Source organism: Ornithorhynchus anatinus, chromosome 4 (genome assembly GCF_004115215.2).
Source record: "Ornithorhynchus anatinus isolate Pmale09 chromosome 4, mOrnAna1.pri.v4, whole genome shotgun sequence".
Lineage (NCBI taxonomy): Eukaryota > Metazoa > Chordata > Mammalia > Monotremata > Ornithorhynchidae > Ornithorhynchus > Ornithorhynchus anatinus.
This window is the reverse complement of record NC_041731.1, coordinates 58,037,578-58,055,978: the sequence shown is the minus strand read 5'-3', so window position 1 is coordinate 58,055,978 and position 18,401 is coordinate 58,037,578. Positions and strand designations below refer to the sequence as shown.

General features: G+C 44.5%; 1 protein-coding gene across 2 annotated transcripts in view; it reads right to left on the bottom strand.

Annotated features, from left to right (window-relative positions):
• Window positions 1-18,401, bottom strand: part of INTS8 (integrator complex subunit 8) — a 59,243-nt gene that overhangs the window by 36,749 nt on the left and 4,093 nt on the right. For both annotated transcript variants that reach the window (XM_029062194.1, XM_029062195.1), the window contains exons 2-7: window positions 16,526-16,700; window positions 8,421-8,561; window positions 7,125-7,196; window positions 6,293-6,344; window positions 2,780-2,962; window positions 801-908 (exon numbers count right to left, since the gene is read on the bottom strand). In XM_029062194.1, coding sequence (XP_028918027.1) covers window positions 801-908; window positions 2,780-2,962; window positions 6,293-6,344; window positions 7,125-7,196; window positions 8,421-8,561; window positions 16,526-16,700 — 731 coding nt within the window. The remainder of the gene's footprint in view (window positions 1-800; window positions 909-2,779; window positions 2,963-6,292; window positions 6,345-7,124; window positions 7,197-8,420; window positions 8,562-16,525; window positions 16,701-18,401) is intronic.

Below are 18,401 nucleotides of genomic sequence, written 5' to 3'. Positions count from 1 at the left end.
GAGGTAACTGCGGCTCAGAGAAGTGAGGTGACTTGCCCAAGGTCGCAAAGGAGTCAAGCGGCAGATCCAGGATTAGAACCCATGACCTTCTGACTCCCAAGCCCGTGCTCTATCCACTACGCCATGCTGCTTCTTTATAGGGGAGGTGACTTTTAGGACTGGGCAAACCTAAGGAATTCGACTGTAGCCTGTAAACTTGTTATGGGCACGTGTTCGCTGATTCTACTGGGCTATACTCTCCCAAGCGCTCTAAGAAGCAGCGTGGCCTAGTGGCTAGAGCACGGGCCTGGGAGTCAGAAGGACGTGGGTTCTAATCCCGGCTCCACCACATCTGCTGGGTGACCATGGGCAAATCACTTTACTTCTCTGTGACTCAATTACCTCATCTGCAAAATAAGGATTGAGACTGTAAACCCTATGTGGCACAGGGACTGTGTCCAACCCGATTATCTTATATCTAGCCCAGCGCTTAGAACAGTGCCTGGCCCACAGTGAGCACTTAAATACCTCAATTGTTTTTATTAGTATGGTGCTGTGCAAATAAGTGCTCCATAAATACCACAGACAAATGGATGATGTGCACATTGCATGCCCAGTGGGGCTGGGACTGTGAAGGGCCTATATTTTGTATCCACCCCAGCACTTAGTACAGTGCCTGGCACACTGTAAGCGCTTAATGATCATTATTATTATTATTATTATTATTGTTAATAACACCAGTTTTGCCACTTAATCAAAAATTCCGGTTGCCCAAAAGGACTGAGGTTTTGCAGCTCCACAATCCGAGTGTAATATTTTACCTTCGAAATTAATTCTTTGGTTCTGAAAAATTTTTCCCTGGCATTTTCATATAGAGCTGAGTTTGTAGAGCCTTGCTGGAAGTAAACTGCTCCCAAATCGTAACACACCTGGAAGAGAGAACATTGAACACTTTACTTAAAATTTACACAGTCAGAAAAGACCTCTGTCCTTCAGTTTCTTAAGCTCTCTGTGGGCAGGGAACCCGTCTACTAATTCTGCTGTATTGTACTCTTCCAAATGCTCAGTATAGTGTTCCGCTTACAGTAGGTGCTCAATAAATATCACTGACTGACTAAAAGGCCTAGAACCTATAGTAGAAGGAGCATCATAGCGCAGTGGATAAAGCCCTGGCCTGGGACTCAGAAGGTCATGGGTTCTAATCCCATCTCCACCACTTCTCTGCAGTGTGACCTTGGGCAAGTCACTTCACTTCCTCTTCTTTCAGTTCCCTCCTCTGTAAAACCGGGACTGAGACTGTGAACCCCACATGGGACAGAGAAAGTGTCCAGCCCGATCTGCTTGTATCCACCCCAGCGCTCAGTACAGTGCCTGGCACATAGTATGCGCTTAACAAATACCATAATTAGTATTATTATTAGTAGTAGCACCACGTAGATAGGAGGTGTTCTATTAACGGAGGCGGAATTAATTTGACATTAAGGGCTCGATTAATTCGGTCTTAAATTTTAATGCTGTATTTTTCCTGAAAACAGTCCACAGTGAATTGTGAGGCAGTTTGTCACAGAACAAAGAGCACAGGCCTGGGAATCAGAGGACCTGTGGACCGTGAGCTCACTGTGAGCACGGAATGAGTCCACCAACAGGTATACTGTACTCTCCCAAGCACTTAGTACAGTGCTCTGCACACAGAAAGCACTCAGTATGTACCATTAGATTGAGGGCTAAATCTGGGTTCCAATCCTGGCTCCATCCCTTAACTTTACCTTGATAAAAAGAGATATATAAGCAAGTCGAATACAAACTATATGGAAAGCCACGTGGCCTGGGGGACAGAGCCCGGGCCCAGGCGTCAGAGATCTGGGTTCTAATCCCACCTCCACCTCTTGTCTGACCTTGGGCAAGTCACTTGACTTCTCTACGTCTCAGTTGCCTCTTTTGTAAAATGGGGATTAAGACGGTGAGCCCCGTGTTGGGCATGTACTGTGCCCAACCCGATGGGTTGTATCCACCCCAGAGCTTAATATAGTGCCTGGCACATAGTAAGCGCTTAGCAAATACCAGAATTATTATTTCCCGTCGGTTATTGATTTGAACATTTTCTCTAGACTGTAAGGTCTGTGTGGGCAGAGAAAGTGTCTACCAACTCTAGTGTACTGTACTCTCCCAAATACTTGTTACAGTGCTCTGAACACAGCAAGCACACAATAAATACTACTGATCGACTGACTTCCTTCAACCCTGAATCACACTGTATCCCAACAGGATTGTATTGTCAGAAGAATGTTTCCTTCCTCCCCAGCAACGGTCCACCCAACGTGTTTATGGCAAAAACTGAGGGTACTTCCAGATCTTTCTGCTCTAAGTGGGGAGGGCCCAGATGAGAAAGTGGTCAATGATGGCACAGAACTACAGAAATGGTGGGGCAAGGAATCTCAAATCACTTCACTTTAAAATACTAATTTCATCTCATTCCAGTAATTCTGGAAAGTTGTCCGGAATACACTGGAAAACTGAAGTAATAATAATGTTGGTATTTGTTAAGCGCTTACTATATGCAGAGCACTGTTTTAAGCACTGGGGTAGATACAGGGTAATCAGGTTGTCCCACGTGGGGCTGGCAGTCTTCATCCCCATTTTACAGATGAGGTAACTGAGGCACAGAGAAGTGAAGCGACTTGCCCACAGTCACACAGCCGCCAAGTGGCAGAGCCGGGATTTGAACCGTGACCTCTGATTCCAAAGCCCGGGCTCTTTCCACTGAGCCACGCTGTTTCTCTAAGTACTCTAAGTACCGTACCTGACACTGCATTTCCTCGGTTCTGACTTTCAATCCAGCAGTTGAACTCTCGGTTTCTCCATTCACCATTCCCGGTTCCATGGCCAGTAAATCCAAAGTCCTCATAGTGTGCACATAAAGATCCTTGTCTAATTTAAGTGCTGCTTCTAGCACCAAGATAGAATCAGCAGCCTGTTCTTTGAGCTACAACAGTTAAAAAAAAAACGAAAGAAACACTAATTCAGTGGCAATAAGAACCAGATTAGAACTATTAGCCCTATGACTAAAGCTATTACAAAAATTTCAAATATTTTTTTTTAAAATACAAAAAAATGATGCACCTGTTGTCACAATAGAGAATGTATGCAAGAGAAGACTGGTTTTATGATGTATTTTCACACCAACTTGGAAGTAAATTCTATAAATATATTTTAAAAGTAGGTTAAGCACTCAACAACTGGAATATTATTTTTAACAATTTTTAATAAATTATTTTGTAATTTTGACAGTAACTTGTTAAAACTGTAAAATGGTTAATCTTCTTAAAAATATTCCTATAGGAGAAGCAAACCATGCATCCTAGATAGGAAGCAGTGTGGTCTAGTGGATAGAGTACAGGTCTGGGCAACAGAAGGACCTGGGTTTTAATCCCAGCTCTGCAACTTGTCCGCTGTGTTACCCTGGGCAAGTCAATGAACTTTTCTGTGCCTCACTTACTTCATCTGTAAAATGAGGGTTAAGACCGTGAGCCCTAAATGGGACAAGGACTGTGTCCCCAAGAGCCCTAAATGGAACAGGGACTGTGTCCTACCTGATTAGCTTTATCTACCCCAGCGCTTAGTATAGTGTCTGGCACAAAGTAAGTGCTTAACAAAAACCAAGATTATTTCACCTGTCAGTAATTGATTTTAACATTTCTCTAGACTGTAAGGTCTTTGTGGGCTGCGAAAGTGTGCTTGGCACATAGTAAGCGCTTAATGCCAATTAAAAAAAAAACCCCTATCTACAAAACTTTCTTGCTGACAAGTATCATTTCAGTAGCTTTCTTCTAACAGCCTCCACATAAACGGCCCTGCTTAATGGTGGGTCAGAACAAATGGCATTTCTATAAACTATTTAATGGTTTAATAATAACAACAGTATTTAAGAGCTTAATACGTGCCAAGCACTCTTCTAAGCACTGGGGTAGAGACAAGTTTACCCGGTTGGACAGTCCCTGTCCCACATGGGGCTCACAGTCGTAATCCCCATTTTCCAGATGAGGTAACTGAGGCACAGAGAAGTGAAGTGACTTGCCGACATCACACAGCAGACATGTGATGGTGCCAGGATTAGAACCCAGGTCCTTCTGATTCCCAGGCCCATGCTCCATCCATGAAGCCATGCTGCTTTTCAAGTTCCTGAAGTCCGACCAAAACTCTCTGTGTCTGTTGGAGCTCGGCTACAACCCAGAGGGAGAGAGCAATGGAAAACTCCTACAGCAACCCTCCATCTTGATCGCTCTTTATGCTACAGTCCTGTGGAAGGGCAATTGATGGGCAGGTGTTTACAACTTTAGGAGGAAATCTGAGAAATGTAAAGAGAAAATCTGGTCAAATATACACCCTTGGTGGGCCCGGAGTGATGCTAATATTCCAGGAATAAATACGAATAAATCAATAATAAACAAAAAACAGGGAACTCCAAGAACAGCATTTACTCTGAGATGGCACGCCCAATTTCTACCAAAACACAAGCCTCATTAATTGAGGGTTTGCGGAAGCCCATTTTAAAGGGATGACTACATAAAACGATCCCAGAATGACATGGATTAGACAGGGATTGCTAGATTAGACAGGGATTCCTATATGGAAACTGCAAGATCCCTGTTTACGGCGAGCTCAATGTGGGCAGAGATTAAATCTACCGACTTTGCTGTATTATACTTTCCCAAACGTTTGATCCAGGGCTCTACCCAAAGTTAGCACTCAAATACCACTGATGCAGGAGATGGTTTTTTAGAAGGGCGCTGAAGGTGGGGAAATGGATGTGATTTGGTGAAGATTAGAAGAGGTTATTTCCGTTTCAGAGGGAATGGTATGAACAACTGAACAGGTGAGCAGCTGAGTGAAGAGACACTGGGCGATGACTTTAGGGGAGATTATCAGCACCAGTTGAAGGGTGGTGGGATAAGAGGGCAACTAGGTTGGAGGGTAGCCACCCGACAGAGAACTTTGAAACTAATGAGTTGGAGCCTGTCTTTCGTGTAAGATGTAAGCTCGCTGTGGTCAGGGAATGCGTCTATTTATTGTTAGACTGTACTCTCCCAAGCGCTTAGTACAGTGCTTTGCACAAAGCAAAGGCTCAGTATGAATTAAAAAAAAAAGATGTAATGGAGGAGTTATTGGAGGTTAGAAGAAAAGGTTGTTTTGCACCAATAGGCATTTTAGAAAGATGATTCATGCAGCTGAATGCAAAACAGACTTACTCAATGGTATTTATTGAGCACATACTATATGCAGAGCACTGTACTAAGCACTTGGGAGAGTTCAATACAACAGAACCTTTCCCTGTCCACAACGAACACATGGTCTAGAGCACAGAAGCAGCGTGGCTCAGTGGAAAGAGCACGGGCTTGGAGTCAGGGCTCATGAGTTTGAATCCCAGCTCTGCCACTTGTCGGCTGTGTGACTGTGGGCAAGTCACAACTTCTCTGTGCCTCAGTTCCCTCATCTGTAAAATGGGGATTAAGACTGTGAGCCCCACGTGGGACAACCTGATTCCCCTATGTCTACCCCAGCGCTTAGAACAGTGCTCGGGACATAGTAAGCGCTTAACAAATACCAACATTATTATTATTATTATTATTGGAGGAAGAAGGGGGTCTGAAGAAGGGAGAGGACTAGGACAGCTAGACAAGGCTCTACTATGGTAATCCAGCCAGAAGGGGATTACAATTTGTGTCACGGGAGGAGACGGAAAACTAGAAAGGAAATACTGAGGAAGACATGGAAAAGCAAAGACTAAATGAAGAAAGGAAGCAAATAAAAAGTGGGATCAGTGATGACAGTGAAATTGTGAGCTTTAGGGAACAGGGAGTGGAAGCAATCCTTTGGGGGCTTCTATTAGATACTCCGACCATGAATGATCATCTATTACCATTGTTTACCATGAATTATTATAGGCAATATTATTGAAGTAAATAACACCATCACATTTCCGCTTTTCTAAAAAATAGAACAAAATGTAATCATTCTCTAATTTATTTATAAAACAAGCTTTCCACAAGTCCATCTCAGTGGAAATTGGTAGCAAACGTAAATCATTTTAATATTAAGAAGAAAAAACCAAAAATCAAAAAGCTACACCTCAGACAAAAACCACCATATTATTATTAGTAACAGACTACATCCTTCATCTAACCATAAGTCTAAAATTCACCAAGTCAAAAATTTGAACACAACAAATATTCACTCATTTAAAATCGGTAGATAACGTTATCTTCGCTCAACGTGAATAAAAATACCAAAACTAAAAAATAAACGTAGAACTCACCACTTTCAAAATATTTTCTGTCAGTTCCTTTTCCTGCTGGACCTGATTCATACTAAAAAATAAATTAAGGATTTACTAATATTCAGGGAGGTTAACCGTAAAAACAGAACACAAATTGCTGAAATGCAAAAATGCATTAATTAGTAACAAATGGACAGATATACCATTTACACGATTACTGTACTTGTGAACATAATTTCTCCATATATAATTCCATTTATGTAAACTTTTAAAAATCAATCTCTTTGTACTGTATTGTATACTTTTGGTCTCTCAGAAGTTCCATGTTGTGTAAGCATATAGCACATTGAAATGTTCTATGCATCGTCACTCATTAAAATAACATTTCCAAAATTGTTTTGGATGGCTAAATTTATTTTGAGCTCTACATTTCAGATATGGGTTTAATACGGATGCACTCGCTCTAATGAAATTTATTCAAGTTCACTTTATAAAGGTTTGTGGGTGGCCCAAATTGTCCCTTGAAGATAATTCCGTCCATTGTCTTGCTGAAGATTTTTCTGAACAATTTTGAGCCATTTTTATAACTGCCAGACCATAATTAAACTCACTAGGGCAAAACAAAGGACAGTCCCTTGTTAGTGCTCCTCCCAACCTCACCCTGCCAAATTTCACCTTCAGGGGTTTTTCCTTCCAAATACCAACGAAAACTAAAATCTTTGAGTCTGAAGACAACTTCGATGTTTACGGAATTTTTCTTGAATTTCTTGGCAAATTCTCCGACGTATTTTTAATAACCTTATACAACAGAACAGATGGTATTTTGCCAGGGTGATAGAAGCAACATTTAGAAGTACATTTGCTGACTTACACACTCAGCTGAGGGGGACCAGGTTTCACTTGCTTAACAGGAAAGCTACTTTGAACAATTGTCCTGATTGCCCTGAAATAAAAACAGAACTGAATTTAAAACTCAGAAGATTGGCTTCTAAAGAGTGGAGTAAACACATTTTAAGTTGTTCATGCTTTCGGTACACAGGGCCAGCTATCACCCTAACATCTGCCGGGAGCAAGTGTCTCATCATATTTCCTACAGGTGCCCGTTGCCATCTGCTGCTCTGTTTAACTTCCACCTCAAGGCACCTCCTTCTCTTCGCAAATCCTGCTTTCCTTATGGAGATGATCTCAGGGCAACCCTGCTTCAACAAGGATTCTGGACTTTTTTCTTGCTGGTTTTTACTGGTATTTGTTAAGCGCCTACTATGTGCCAGATACTGTACAAAGCGCTGGAACAGACACAAGCTAATCGAGTTAGACACAGTCTTAAGGCTCACGGCCTTAATCCCTGTTTTACAGCTGAGGAGACTGAGGCCCACAGAAGTGAGGTGACTTGCCCAAGGTCACCCAACAGACATGCAGAAGCACCAGGATTAGAACCCAGGTCCTTCTGACTCCCAGGCCCGTGCTCTTTTCCACTAGGTACAGCTGCTACGAAGAGAGGGACGGAAAGGTCCCGTTTAACACTGGACCGGTACTTTTACGTCGCTTTGCATTTACAGCATCATCTTTCCGACTGGGTCTGCCCCCAAACCCAGCCCTGACATACTTTTAGATGGTGACTGCCTGGAGGGCCAGAGCCCATGTCTAAACTCTCATCTGTGTGTGGTGAACAGTGCTTAGTACAGCACTCTGCACATGCAGTAGGCACTTAATATATGAATGAATACTACGACTACTAATACTATCATTACTGATTTACTAAAAACACCAGATAAGTACCGCAGGCTACCACGCTACTGTTTCAATTTTAAAATGGCATGAATATGTCCCCTCAAATTTATCACCACAACTGTGGAACATGTTAAACGTTTAGTATGTGCCAAGCACTCTACCAAGTGCTGGGGTAGACACAAAATAATCAGGTCAGGCACAGTCCCTGTCCCACTCGGGGCTCCGAGTCTCTGGGTGAGGAAGAATGGGCGTTTGATTCCCATTTTAGAGATGAGGAAGCTGAGGCCCAGAGTAGTGAAGTGACTGGCCCAAGGTCACGCAGCAGACAAGTGGTGGAGCCGGGATTAGAACCAGATCTCCCGACTCCCAGTTCCACGCTGCTTCCGCTAGGCTACACACCTAGTGAAATAAATCCCAAGGTGATAAGGGGTCTTACCATCTATTATAGAGTAGGATCGCCATGGCAGTGGTCGGAGGTAGAGTAGACAGATCCATGTCTACGTGCTTTGTCCCTGGAGGCACTTTACTGATGCACAGCAACTCATTTAGTAGCATATTCAATACAGGAACGGACAAACTGAAAGAAATCATATTCTACATCTGTAAGATCTTCACGCTTCTACTCGTACGCAGACTAACATATATTGGTGCCTACAACAAATCGCAGTGTTAAAGATCTATATAAACACTGGAGAAGTAACTGGTATTGTTTCCCGAGGCACAGCTACTAAATTTTCCTTTTTCTAAAATATTTAGAGGAAAATAGATTAGAATACCTAAGAAACAACTTTTTCTGGAACAAACATTTTTACCAAACTCCACTTACACAGAGCAAACTCTCTAGAATCCCAAATGTTTGGGACAATCTTTTTTGGGTACCAAATATTTTGGATAACTGAGAAGGAAGAAAGGGGGCAGTTAGGTCACCGTCAACCTCTTGCCTTCATCCTGCCTCAGGTCTGGAACACCCTCCCTCTTCATATCCGACATCAAAACCTTCCTGAAGGCACATCTCCTCCAAGAGGCCTTCCCCGACTAAGCTTGCATTTTCCTCTTCTTCTACTCCCTTGCACTGGGATTTACGTCTTTTCTTCACCCCTCCCTCAGGCTCACAGCACAAATAAATATCCACAATTGAATTTATTTATATTAACATCTCTCTTCCCCTCTAGACTGTAAACTCACTGCGGATAGGGAACGTATCTACCAACTCTGTTATGCTGTACTCTCCCAAGTACCCTATTTATTTTGTTAATGAGATGTACATCACCTTGATTCTATTTATTTGCTATTGTTTTAATGAGATGTTCATCCCCTTGATTCTATTTATTGTTATTGTTTTTGTCTGTCTCCCCTGATTAGACTGTAAGCCCGTCAAAGGGCAGGGACTGTTTCTATTATCGATTTGTACATTCCAAGCACTTAGTACAGTGCTCTGCACATAGTAAGCACTCAATAAATACTATTGAATGAATGAATGAAAGTACACACAGTAAGCAATCAACACCACTGATCAATTGATTGGTCCCCTTTCTAACCCAAAGATGGAGTAGATGGAGGTACACTAGTGTCCCAAGGTGACCCTGGGTTACCGACCATCTCAAGGTCAAATGCTTTCTCGTGACCTCCTGAGCCAGCAGGTGGAACTCGAAAGTGAGGGTGGGACACCGCCCCGACACCCGAAACTGCCAGATTGATAGCCCGAGCTGGGAATACAGAAGGTGCCCCTCGCCCCCGTGCCACTCAAATTAGGAATGGAGGAGGGGGGGAGGGCAGAGATTGGATAAACTGAGGCCAGAAGCTGGAATGGCCTAAGGGCACAGGTGATAATTACCTGCTGCCTCTAACCTTCTGTGCAGAGGAACTGGACTTGCAGCAGCCGGCTGCAGGTCGCCTCTGTCCAGAGCGTGAGCAGGCCGCTCTGCCTGTACCAAGCGAGGAGCAGTGGGATGGGTGAGTGTCCCGTCCTGCTGAGTGCTCATGGGGTTGGAAGCCAGATGCTTCACCGTGGGTATGTAACACTTAAATGGATTTGATGTCTAAGTGGGTGCCTCCCCGGTGGGACGTGAACAAGGTGGGAGCTAGCCGCCTCACCGAGTGCGAGTAACCACAAGTGGATAATGCATAACTGGGTTTAACGCATAAGTGTATGTAACTCATAAGTGTATGTAACTCAGTATTTAACGCATAAGTGTATTTAATGCAAATGTGGATTCCTCCTGGGTGGGGCGAGCACATGGTGGGAGCCAGACGCCTCCCCACGTTGTGAGTAAATCATAAGTGGGATCGGGTGTCCGGCCACACGCAAGTAACATACCAGTGTATTCCTCCCGTTAGGGAAGCTTTAATACCATATTTCTCCCAAAAGGGAAGGCCGATTTGTCGGGTCTAAATAATTAATTCAATTCGCCCCGCGGAATAAATTCTATACAAAACTCAGGTTTTCCATCCCCAGCCTCTCTCTCTCTCTCTCTCTCTCTCTCGCTGCGCCGACTCTGAAAGAACCTGTCCCCAGCGACAGGTGACAACTAGATACCACTGGGCAAAAATGTCTTTGTCAGGTGACTAAAAACATTCCACCCCATTTCAAGTCTGAAGGAGTTGAGAAGAGGTAAGATCAACTAATCAATCACATTTAATGAGTGCTTACTGCACACAGTTGACTGTAGTGGTGTTTGGGGGAGTACAATATAACTGCGTTGGTAGACACATTCCCTGCCCACAATGAGTTTACAGTCTGAAGGGGGATAGGGACATTAATTTAAATTAATTACAGATACGTACATAGTGTTGTGGGGCTAAGAGTGGGGTGAATAAAGGGTGCAAATCTAAGTGTAAGGGTGACACAGAAGTGAGTGGGAGAGAGAAAGAGGAAAGGAGGGCTTAGTTAGGGAAGGCCTCTTAGAGGAGATGTTATTTTAATAAGGTTTTGAAGGTGGGGAGAGCGATGGTCTGTCGGATATGGAGGGGGAGAGAGCTCTAGGTCAGAGGCAGGACGTAAGCAAGCGGCAGACAGTGAGATAGTAGAGATCCAGGTGCAGTGAGTAGGTTGGCGTTAGAGGACTGGGCTGGGCTGTAGGAAATCAGAGAGGAAAGGTAGAAGAGGGCAAGAGAATTGAATGCTTTAAAGTGCTCAATAAAGACTCTCTGGTAAAGAGTCTGTTTCATGCCGAGGTGGATGGGCAATCACTAGAGATCCTTGAGGAGTGGGAAAACATGGGCCCAACATTTCTTCAGAAAAATGATCTGGGCGGCAGAGTGACGTATGGACTACAGTGGGGAGAGACAGGAGGCAGGGAGGTCAGCAAGAAGGCTGATGTAGCAATTATAGTAGGATACGGTAAGTGATTGGGATGAAAAGGAATGGAATGGATGGTTTCTGGCTATGAACTGACAGGATTTGGTGACAGACTGAATAAGGGGGTTAAATGAGAGGGATGAGTGGAGGATAATGATATGGTTATAGGCGTGAGACCGGGAGGACGGTGGTGCTGTCTACGGTATGAAGGGACGGGTAAGATATCTGGCTCACATTTCTGACCCAGGTGTGAGGTCCAAATGAGCATCAGAACTTTAAATATCAATTATACAAAATTTGAGATAATTGAAAATTCAAACACTGACACAGTCACTAATCTCTAGTCACTTTTCCATCTTTCCCCTCATCCACCCTGAAATCCCTCTATGCAAACTGTAACTTCAACTGCCTCTCTCCCACCACCCACCTCCTGCAAATCTGTCCTTTATTCGTCTGTCATTTATCTGTCATTTATTTACCTATTTACCTGTCATAATCTGTCATTTATTTACCTATTTATTTGTATTACTGTCTCCCCCTCTAGACCGTGAGCTCTCGTTGTGGGCAGGAATGTGTCTGTTTGTTGTTATATTGTACTCTCTCAAGCTCTTAGTACAGTGCTTTACACATAGTAAGCACTCAGTAATTACGACAATGAATGAATGTCCTATTCCCCAATTTTCTCAAGTCATCATGCCACAGTTAATCTCCACACCCAAACTACCGCACAAATTGACACCCTCAACACCATCCGCTCTAGTCAACTCATTTGATCTCCCATCCCTTCGATCTCATATTATTAAGCCACAGCCCTGGATCACCTCTACAGTCCGCTTTCCTTAACTCCTGTGTACGAACAGCCGAGCGCTGCTGGTGGAAATCCAGATATCACGCCAACTTTGTCCACCTCAAATTCATCCTGGACTAGTTCAACTTTTTTTTTATGGTGTTTGTTAAGCGCTTACCATGTCCCAAGTGCAGGGGTAGATACATGCTGACCAGGTTGAACGCAGTCCCTGTCCCACAAGGGGCTCTCAGTCTTAATCCCCATTTTACAGATGAGGTAACTGAGGCCCAGAGAAGTGAAGTGACTTGTCCAGGGTGACACGGCAGCTAAGTGGTGGAGATGGGATTAGAAGCCAGGTCCTTCTGACTCCCTGCCCCGTGCTCTATCCACTAGACCATGCTGCTTCTCTCTCTCTGCCTAGCAACATTATTTTCTCCTTCCTTACTGACCGACTCCCACGCCCATTGCCCTCACTAGTTGTTTCAAACGTCTAGCTCTCTCAAACCTCCTGTCCCCCGACCTGCCTTATTTCTTGCCTCTGACTGGCCACATATTTTACTGATAAAACTGATACCAGCAGTAGTGACCTCCCTAAAATATCTCCAATTTCTCCCTCTTCCAGTGGCCTCTTCAACTCTCCCATCTTTCCCAGCAGTGTCTCAAGAGATCTCCCACCTCCCATCAAAATCCACTCTCTCCGCTGCACCCCCGACCCCATTCCTTCACACTTTATCAAAACACTTACTCGCCCCCTCTCTCCTCCCCCGCTCGCTCTTCAACTTTTCGCTTTCCAAAGACTTCTTTCTCACTGCTTTGCAAACATGCTCATGCATCTATCCTAAAAAAAACAAACAAAAAACAAAACCCTCCCTTGACTCCATGGTTCCCTCCAGTTATCATCCCATATCCCTCATACTATTCCTTGCCAAACTCCTTGAGCGAGTTGTCTACACCGACTGTCTCAAATCCCTCTCCTCCAATTCTCTCTTTGACCCCTCTTCGATCTGGCTTCCATCCCATTCACTCCACAGAAACCGCCCTCGCAAGAGTCACCACGATCCTTCTGGCCAAATCCAACAGCCTCTACTCCATCCTAACTCTCCTCAACCTCTCAGCTGCTTTGACACTGTGGGCCACCTTCTTCTCCTGGCTTCACTGACATTGTCCTCTCCTGGTTCTCCTCCTACCTCTGTGGCTGCTCATTCTCTGTTTCTTTCTCAGGTCCCTCCTCACCCTCCCACCCTCTAGCTGCAGAAGCCCCTCCAGGCTCCCTTCTGGGTCCTTTTCTATTCTCTGTCTACACCTACTCCCTTGAAGAACTCATTCGCTCCCATGACTTCAACTACCATCTCTATGTGGATGATTCCCCCATCTACATCTCCAGTCCTGACCTCTCCCCTTCCCTGATAAAATCTCCTAATTCCCTTCTGCTTTCAAGACATCTCTACATAGGTGTCCCACTTACACCCCAAACTTAACATGTCCAAAACAGAGCTCATTTTCACACCCAAATTGTATCCTCCCCCATGAATTTCCCATTACTGTAGACAGAACCATCAGCCTTCCTGTCTCACAAACTCTGGCAATATCCCCATCAACCCACAAAATCAATATCACCAAATCCAACATCACTGATTTCTACCCTTCCCTCTCCATCCGAACTACCACGTTGATCTAAGCACCTATCCTAAACTCCCTTGATTACTGCATCAGCCTCCTTGCTGACCTCCCTGCCTCCCCCAACTTCAGTCCATACTCTGCTGACCAGATCATTTTTCCAAAAAGCTGTTCAGTTCATGTTCCCTACTCAAGAACCTCCATTGGCTGCCCATCCTCCTCAGCAGTTAAACAACTTCCTTACCATTGGTGCTAAAGCACTCAATCACCTTGCCTCTTCCTATCTGACCTCTCCGATTTCCTATAAACCAGCCAGCACACTTCACTCCTCTAACACCAACCTACTCACCATACCTAGATCTCATCTATCTTGCTGCAGACCTCTTGCCCATGTCCCGCTTCTGGCCTGGAATACCCTTCCCCTTCATACCCGACAGACAATCGCTCTCCCCACCTTCAAAGCCTTATTCAAATCACATCTCTTCCAAGACGCCTTTGCAGACTAACCCATTTCCCCTACACCCTCTCTCTTCTGCAGCCCTTTTGCACTTGGATGAGTCCCCTTTATTCACCCCGTTCTAGGTTCCACAGCATGTAAGCATATATCTGCAATTTATTTTCATGTCTGTGTCCCCCTACGCTGTAAGCCCCTATGACTACCAGCTCTGCTACACTGTACTCTCCCAAGCATTTAGTATAGTGCTCTGAACACAGTAAGCACTCAGTAAATACAATTGACTGACTGATTCATAGGGGCAAGAATGTCAGAGCCTCCACAAAAAACATTCTCTATTCCACATTTGAACGATTAACTAAATGCCAAAAATTCACAAATATCAAGGGGGATTTACAAATGGATGTTTTTGTGAAACAAAGCGGTGTAAAAGTTGCTGGGTTTTTGAATGCAAATAACTGCGTTATTGTGGCCATGAGCATCTGTGCCTTCAGCTGCATTTGAAAATTTCAACTACCTAGGAAATCCAGCTTGATGGGAGATAAGTGAATTCACCAATTAGCAGCAACATGGAATGAAGGAAGCACACACTAACTCCCCCTCTCCCACCCCCTGCTCTTCCCCCTTCACCTCCCCTCAGCACTGTGCTCATTTGTATATATTATTTATTACCCTATTTATTTTGTTAATAAGGTCTATATCTCCCTGATTCTATTTATCTTGATGATGTTGTCTTGTTTTGTTCTGTTTTGCTTTTCTGTCTGCTCCCCTCACCCCACATTTAGACCGTGAACCGTCATTGGGCAGGGATTGTCCACACAGTAAGCGTTCAATAAATACTATTGAATGAACTACTGAATGAGTAAATAATATAAGCGAAGTTTGGTGCTGGGGGTTGGAACACATTCCTTAATTTTCCACTGAAATCACAGTTCACAAATGTCGGCTTTGCATACACTCTCTTAAGAATGCACCCGGACGCATTAGAGAATCCCTCTATATTTAATATCACGTCCTCTCAACCACAAACAGGAACTCCTTAACATTGGAGCTCCATCAGTTCTCCCCCTCCTACATAACTAATCTCGCTCATCGCCCACTAAAACCCAGCCCACCCACTTAGTTCTCTAATGTCAACTTTCTTACTGTAACCTCTCATCCCTCTCACCTACGACCCCTTGCTCTTTTCTTCCCTCTGGCCTGGAACTCCCTCTCCCAAGAAACTACCACTCTCCCCATCTTCAAAACCTTCCTAAAATCCTAGGCCTTCCAGAAAGCTTTCTCTAACATCTCATTTCTCCATCCTATTCACCCTCCCTTCGGCATCCTCTGAGGCCTTGGGTCTCTATCCCTAAAACACTTTCCAAGAGGCTTCCCAGATTGAGTTGCCCCTTTTCCCGCTGCTCCCTCTTCACCTCCCCTCAGCTAAGCCCCCTTTCCCCCCTTTCCCTCTGCTCCTCCCCCCTCCCTTTCCCTCCCCTCAGCACTGTGCTCATTTGTATATATTTTTATTATCCTTTTGATTTTAATGAGGTGTACATCCCCTTGATTCTATTTATTACAATTAAGTTGTCTTGTTTTTGTCCATCTGTCTCCCCCGATTAGACTGTGAGCCCGTCAGTGGGCAAGGATTGTCTCTATCTGTTGCCGAATTGTACATTCCAAGCACTTAGTACAGTGCTCTGCACATAGTAAGCGCTCAATAAATACTACTGAATGAACTTTGACAGTCACCCCAACCCCAGCCCCACAGCACTTAGGTACATTCCCTTACCCTCGGCCGCTTCCCCTGGCTGTTACTTTGATGTCTGTCTCTCTCAGTCTGCAAGCTCCTTGAGGTCAGGGGGTGTTTTCACCAAATCTGTTGTACTGTACTCTCCCAAGTGCTTAGTACAGTGCTCTGCACATAGTAAGCGCTCAACAAATGCCATCAATTGTCATCTTACAAAGTTTCAAAACTGCCAATAACTTTCCTCTCTAATTACCTTTGTACCTGTGCCCAGGCGGCAGCCAAGCTTACAATTTAAAAAGATGTCCAGACACGATAACATTTAAAATGAACACCGTACATCAGCTCCCGGTTTCCATCAATCATTTTTCGTTCACTAGATCATAGTCTCTGGGAGAGCTACCGCATCTATTGCACTGTACTCTCCCAAGCATTTAGTACAGTTCTCTGCACACAGTAAGTGCTCAATAAATACTATACGAGTCCATTTTTTTTAATAGCCCGCAGTCAAAATGTTTACATTTAAACACTTTCCTTTCACATTTCATCCTGAATACCCAATAGGATTACTTTGGCACCACAAGAACGGGGGACAACGGAACCCCAAAAGGACAGTGCTTTAAATGAAATTCAGCTCGTGATGTTGTACCCAATACCTTTTTTCTAGTATGTCCAAGTCCCACTTCAAATGCGCCGCAACTTTAAGGGCAAGAAGTTTTAAAATACGATTTCTCTTGTTATCGACTGGAGGCTGGACTTGGTTTTGTTCATTGACGGACGGTTTGGATGCCTGTTCCAAAAACTGAACTATCAGTTGAACCGGTGCAGGATCTAGGATTTAAAAACAAACAAAAAAACAAATTAAGTTAGAAACAGAAAATTTCACGTCTCTTTAAATGAGGAGGTCTTCTGATGCAAGCTGAGGGTTTGGGGTCATGGAGGGAGGTGGCCAGGGAGGGTGTGAGAGGAGGGCTAGGTTGGACAGCTGGCTCCTTGCCCAAAGCAGCAAAGAGCTGACACAGTTTGACCCCAAGTAACATTTTCCATGTTTTTTCCACCCTTACTACTAGTAAAATAATAATAATAATCGTGGTATTTGTTAAGCATTTACTACGTACCAGGAACTGTTCTAAGAGCTTGGGTAGATACAAGCTAATCACGTTAGACATACTGTCCCATGTAGGGCTTAAGGTCTTAACAGGGCAGGGGCCTGGGAGTCAGAAGGTTCTGGGTTCTAATCCCAGCTCTGCCACTTGTCTGTGTGACCTTGGGCAAGTAACTTCACTTCTCTGGGCCTCACTTAATAATAATAATAATAATGTTGGTATTTAAGTGCTTACTAGGTGCCGAGCACTGTTCTAAGCACTGGGGGAGATACAGGGGAAGCAGGTTGTCCCACGTGGGGCTCACACACTTTTAATCCCCATTTTACAGATGAGGCACAGAGACGTGAAGTGACTTGCCCACAGTCACACAGCTGACAAGGGGCAGAGCCGGGAGTCGAACTCACGACCTCTGACTCCGAAGCCCAGGCTCTTTTCACTGAGCCACCTCATGTGTAAAATGGGGACTGAGACTGTGAGCCCCACATGGCCTGTATCCAACTCGATCTCCTTGTATCCACCCCGGGGCTTAGCACAGTACCTGGTACATAGTAAACGCTTAATATATACACCATCATGATTACCGATCTTATTTTACAGATGGGGGAACTGAGGCACAGTGAAGTGGATTGCCCAAAGTCACACAGCAGACAAGTGCAAGAGCTGGAATTAGAAGCCATGACCTTCTGACTCCCAGGCCCCTGCTCTACCCTCTATGCCATGCTACTTCTTGGCACCTGGCTAGAAGGGGGCACTGGCACTGCATCTCTTTTTTTTTTTTTTTTAATGCCAGGGGAGGAAGGCGAAAAGGGGTGGGGAGGAACTGGCTTCAGAGTTGGGAAGGGGTGGATGAAATCTGTTCGGAACTGGACAGAAGAAGAACAGAGAGGTTAGGGGAGAAGGGGGCAGGAAGAGAATTGCTTCTAGGCAGAGGTTGGATGTAATCTGGAAACTGAGTTTACAGATAGAGAGTTGGTAGGAGGGATACCCACAGTGTGCCCACATTTCCATTCATTCAATAGTATTTACTGAGCGATTACTATATGCAGAACACTGTACTAAGCACTTGGAATGGACAATTCGCTAACAGATAGACACAATCCCTGCCCAATGACGGGCTCACAGTCTAATCGGGGGAGACAGACGGCAGAGCCGAAACAAAAACAAGACAACATTATCACAATAAATAGAATCAAGGGGAGGTACATCTCATTAACAAAATAAATAGGGTAATAAATAATATGTACAAATGAGCACAGTGCTGAGGAGAGGGGGAGGAGCAGAGGGAAAAGGGGATGCTCAGTCTGGGAAGGCCTCCTGGAGGAGATGAGCTCTCAGTGGGGCTCTGAAGAGGGGAAGAGAGTTAGTTTGGCGGAGGTGAGGAGGGACGGCATTCCAGGCCAGCGGGAGGACGTGGGCCAGCGGACGA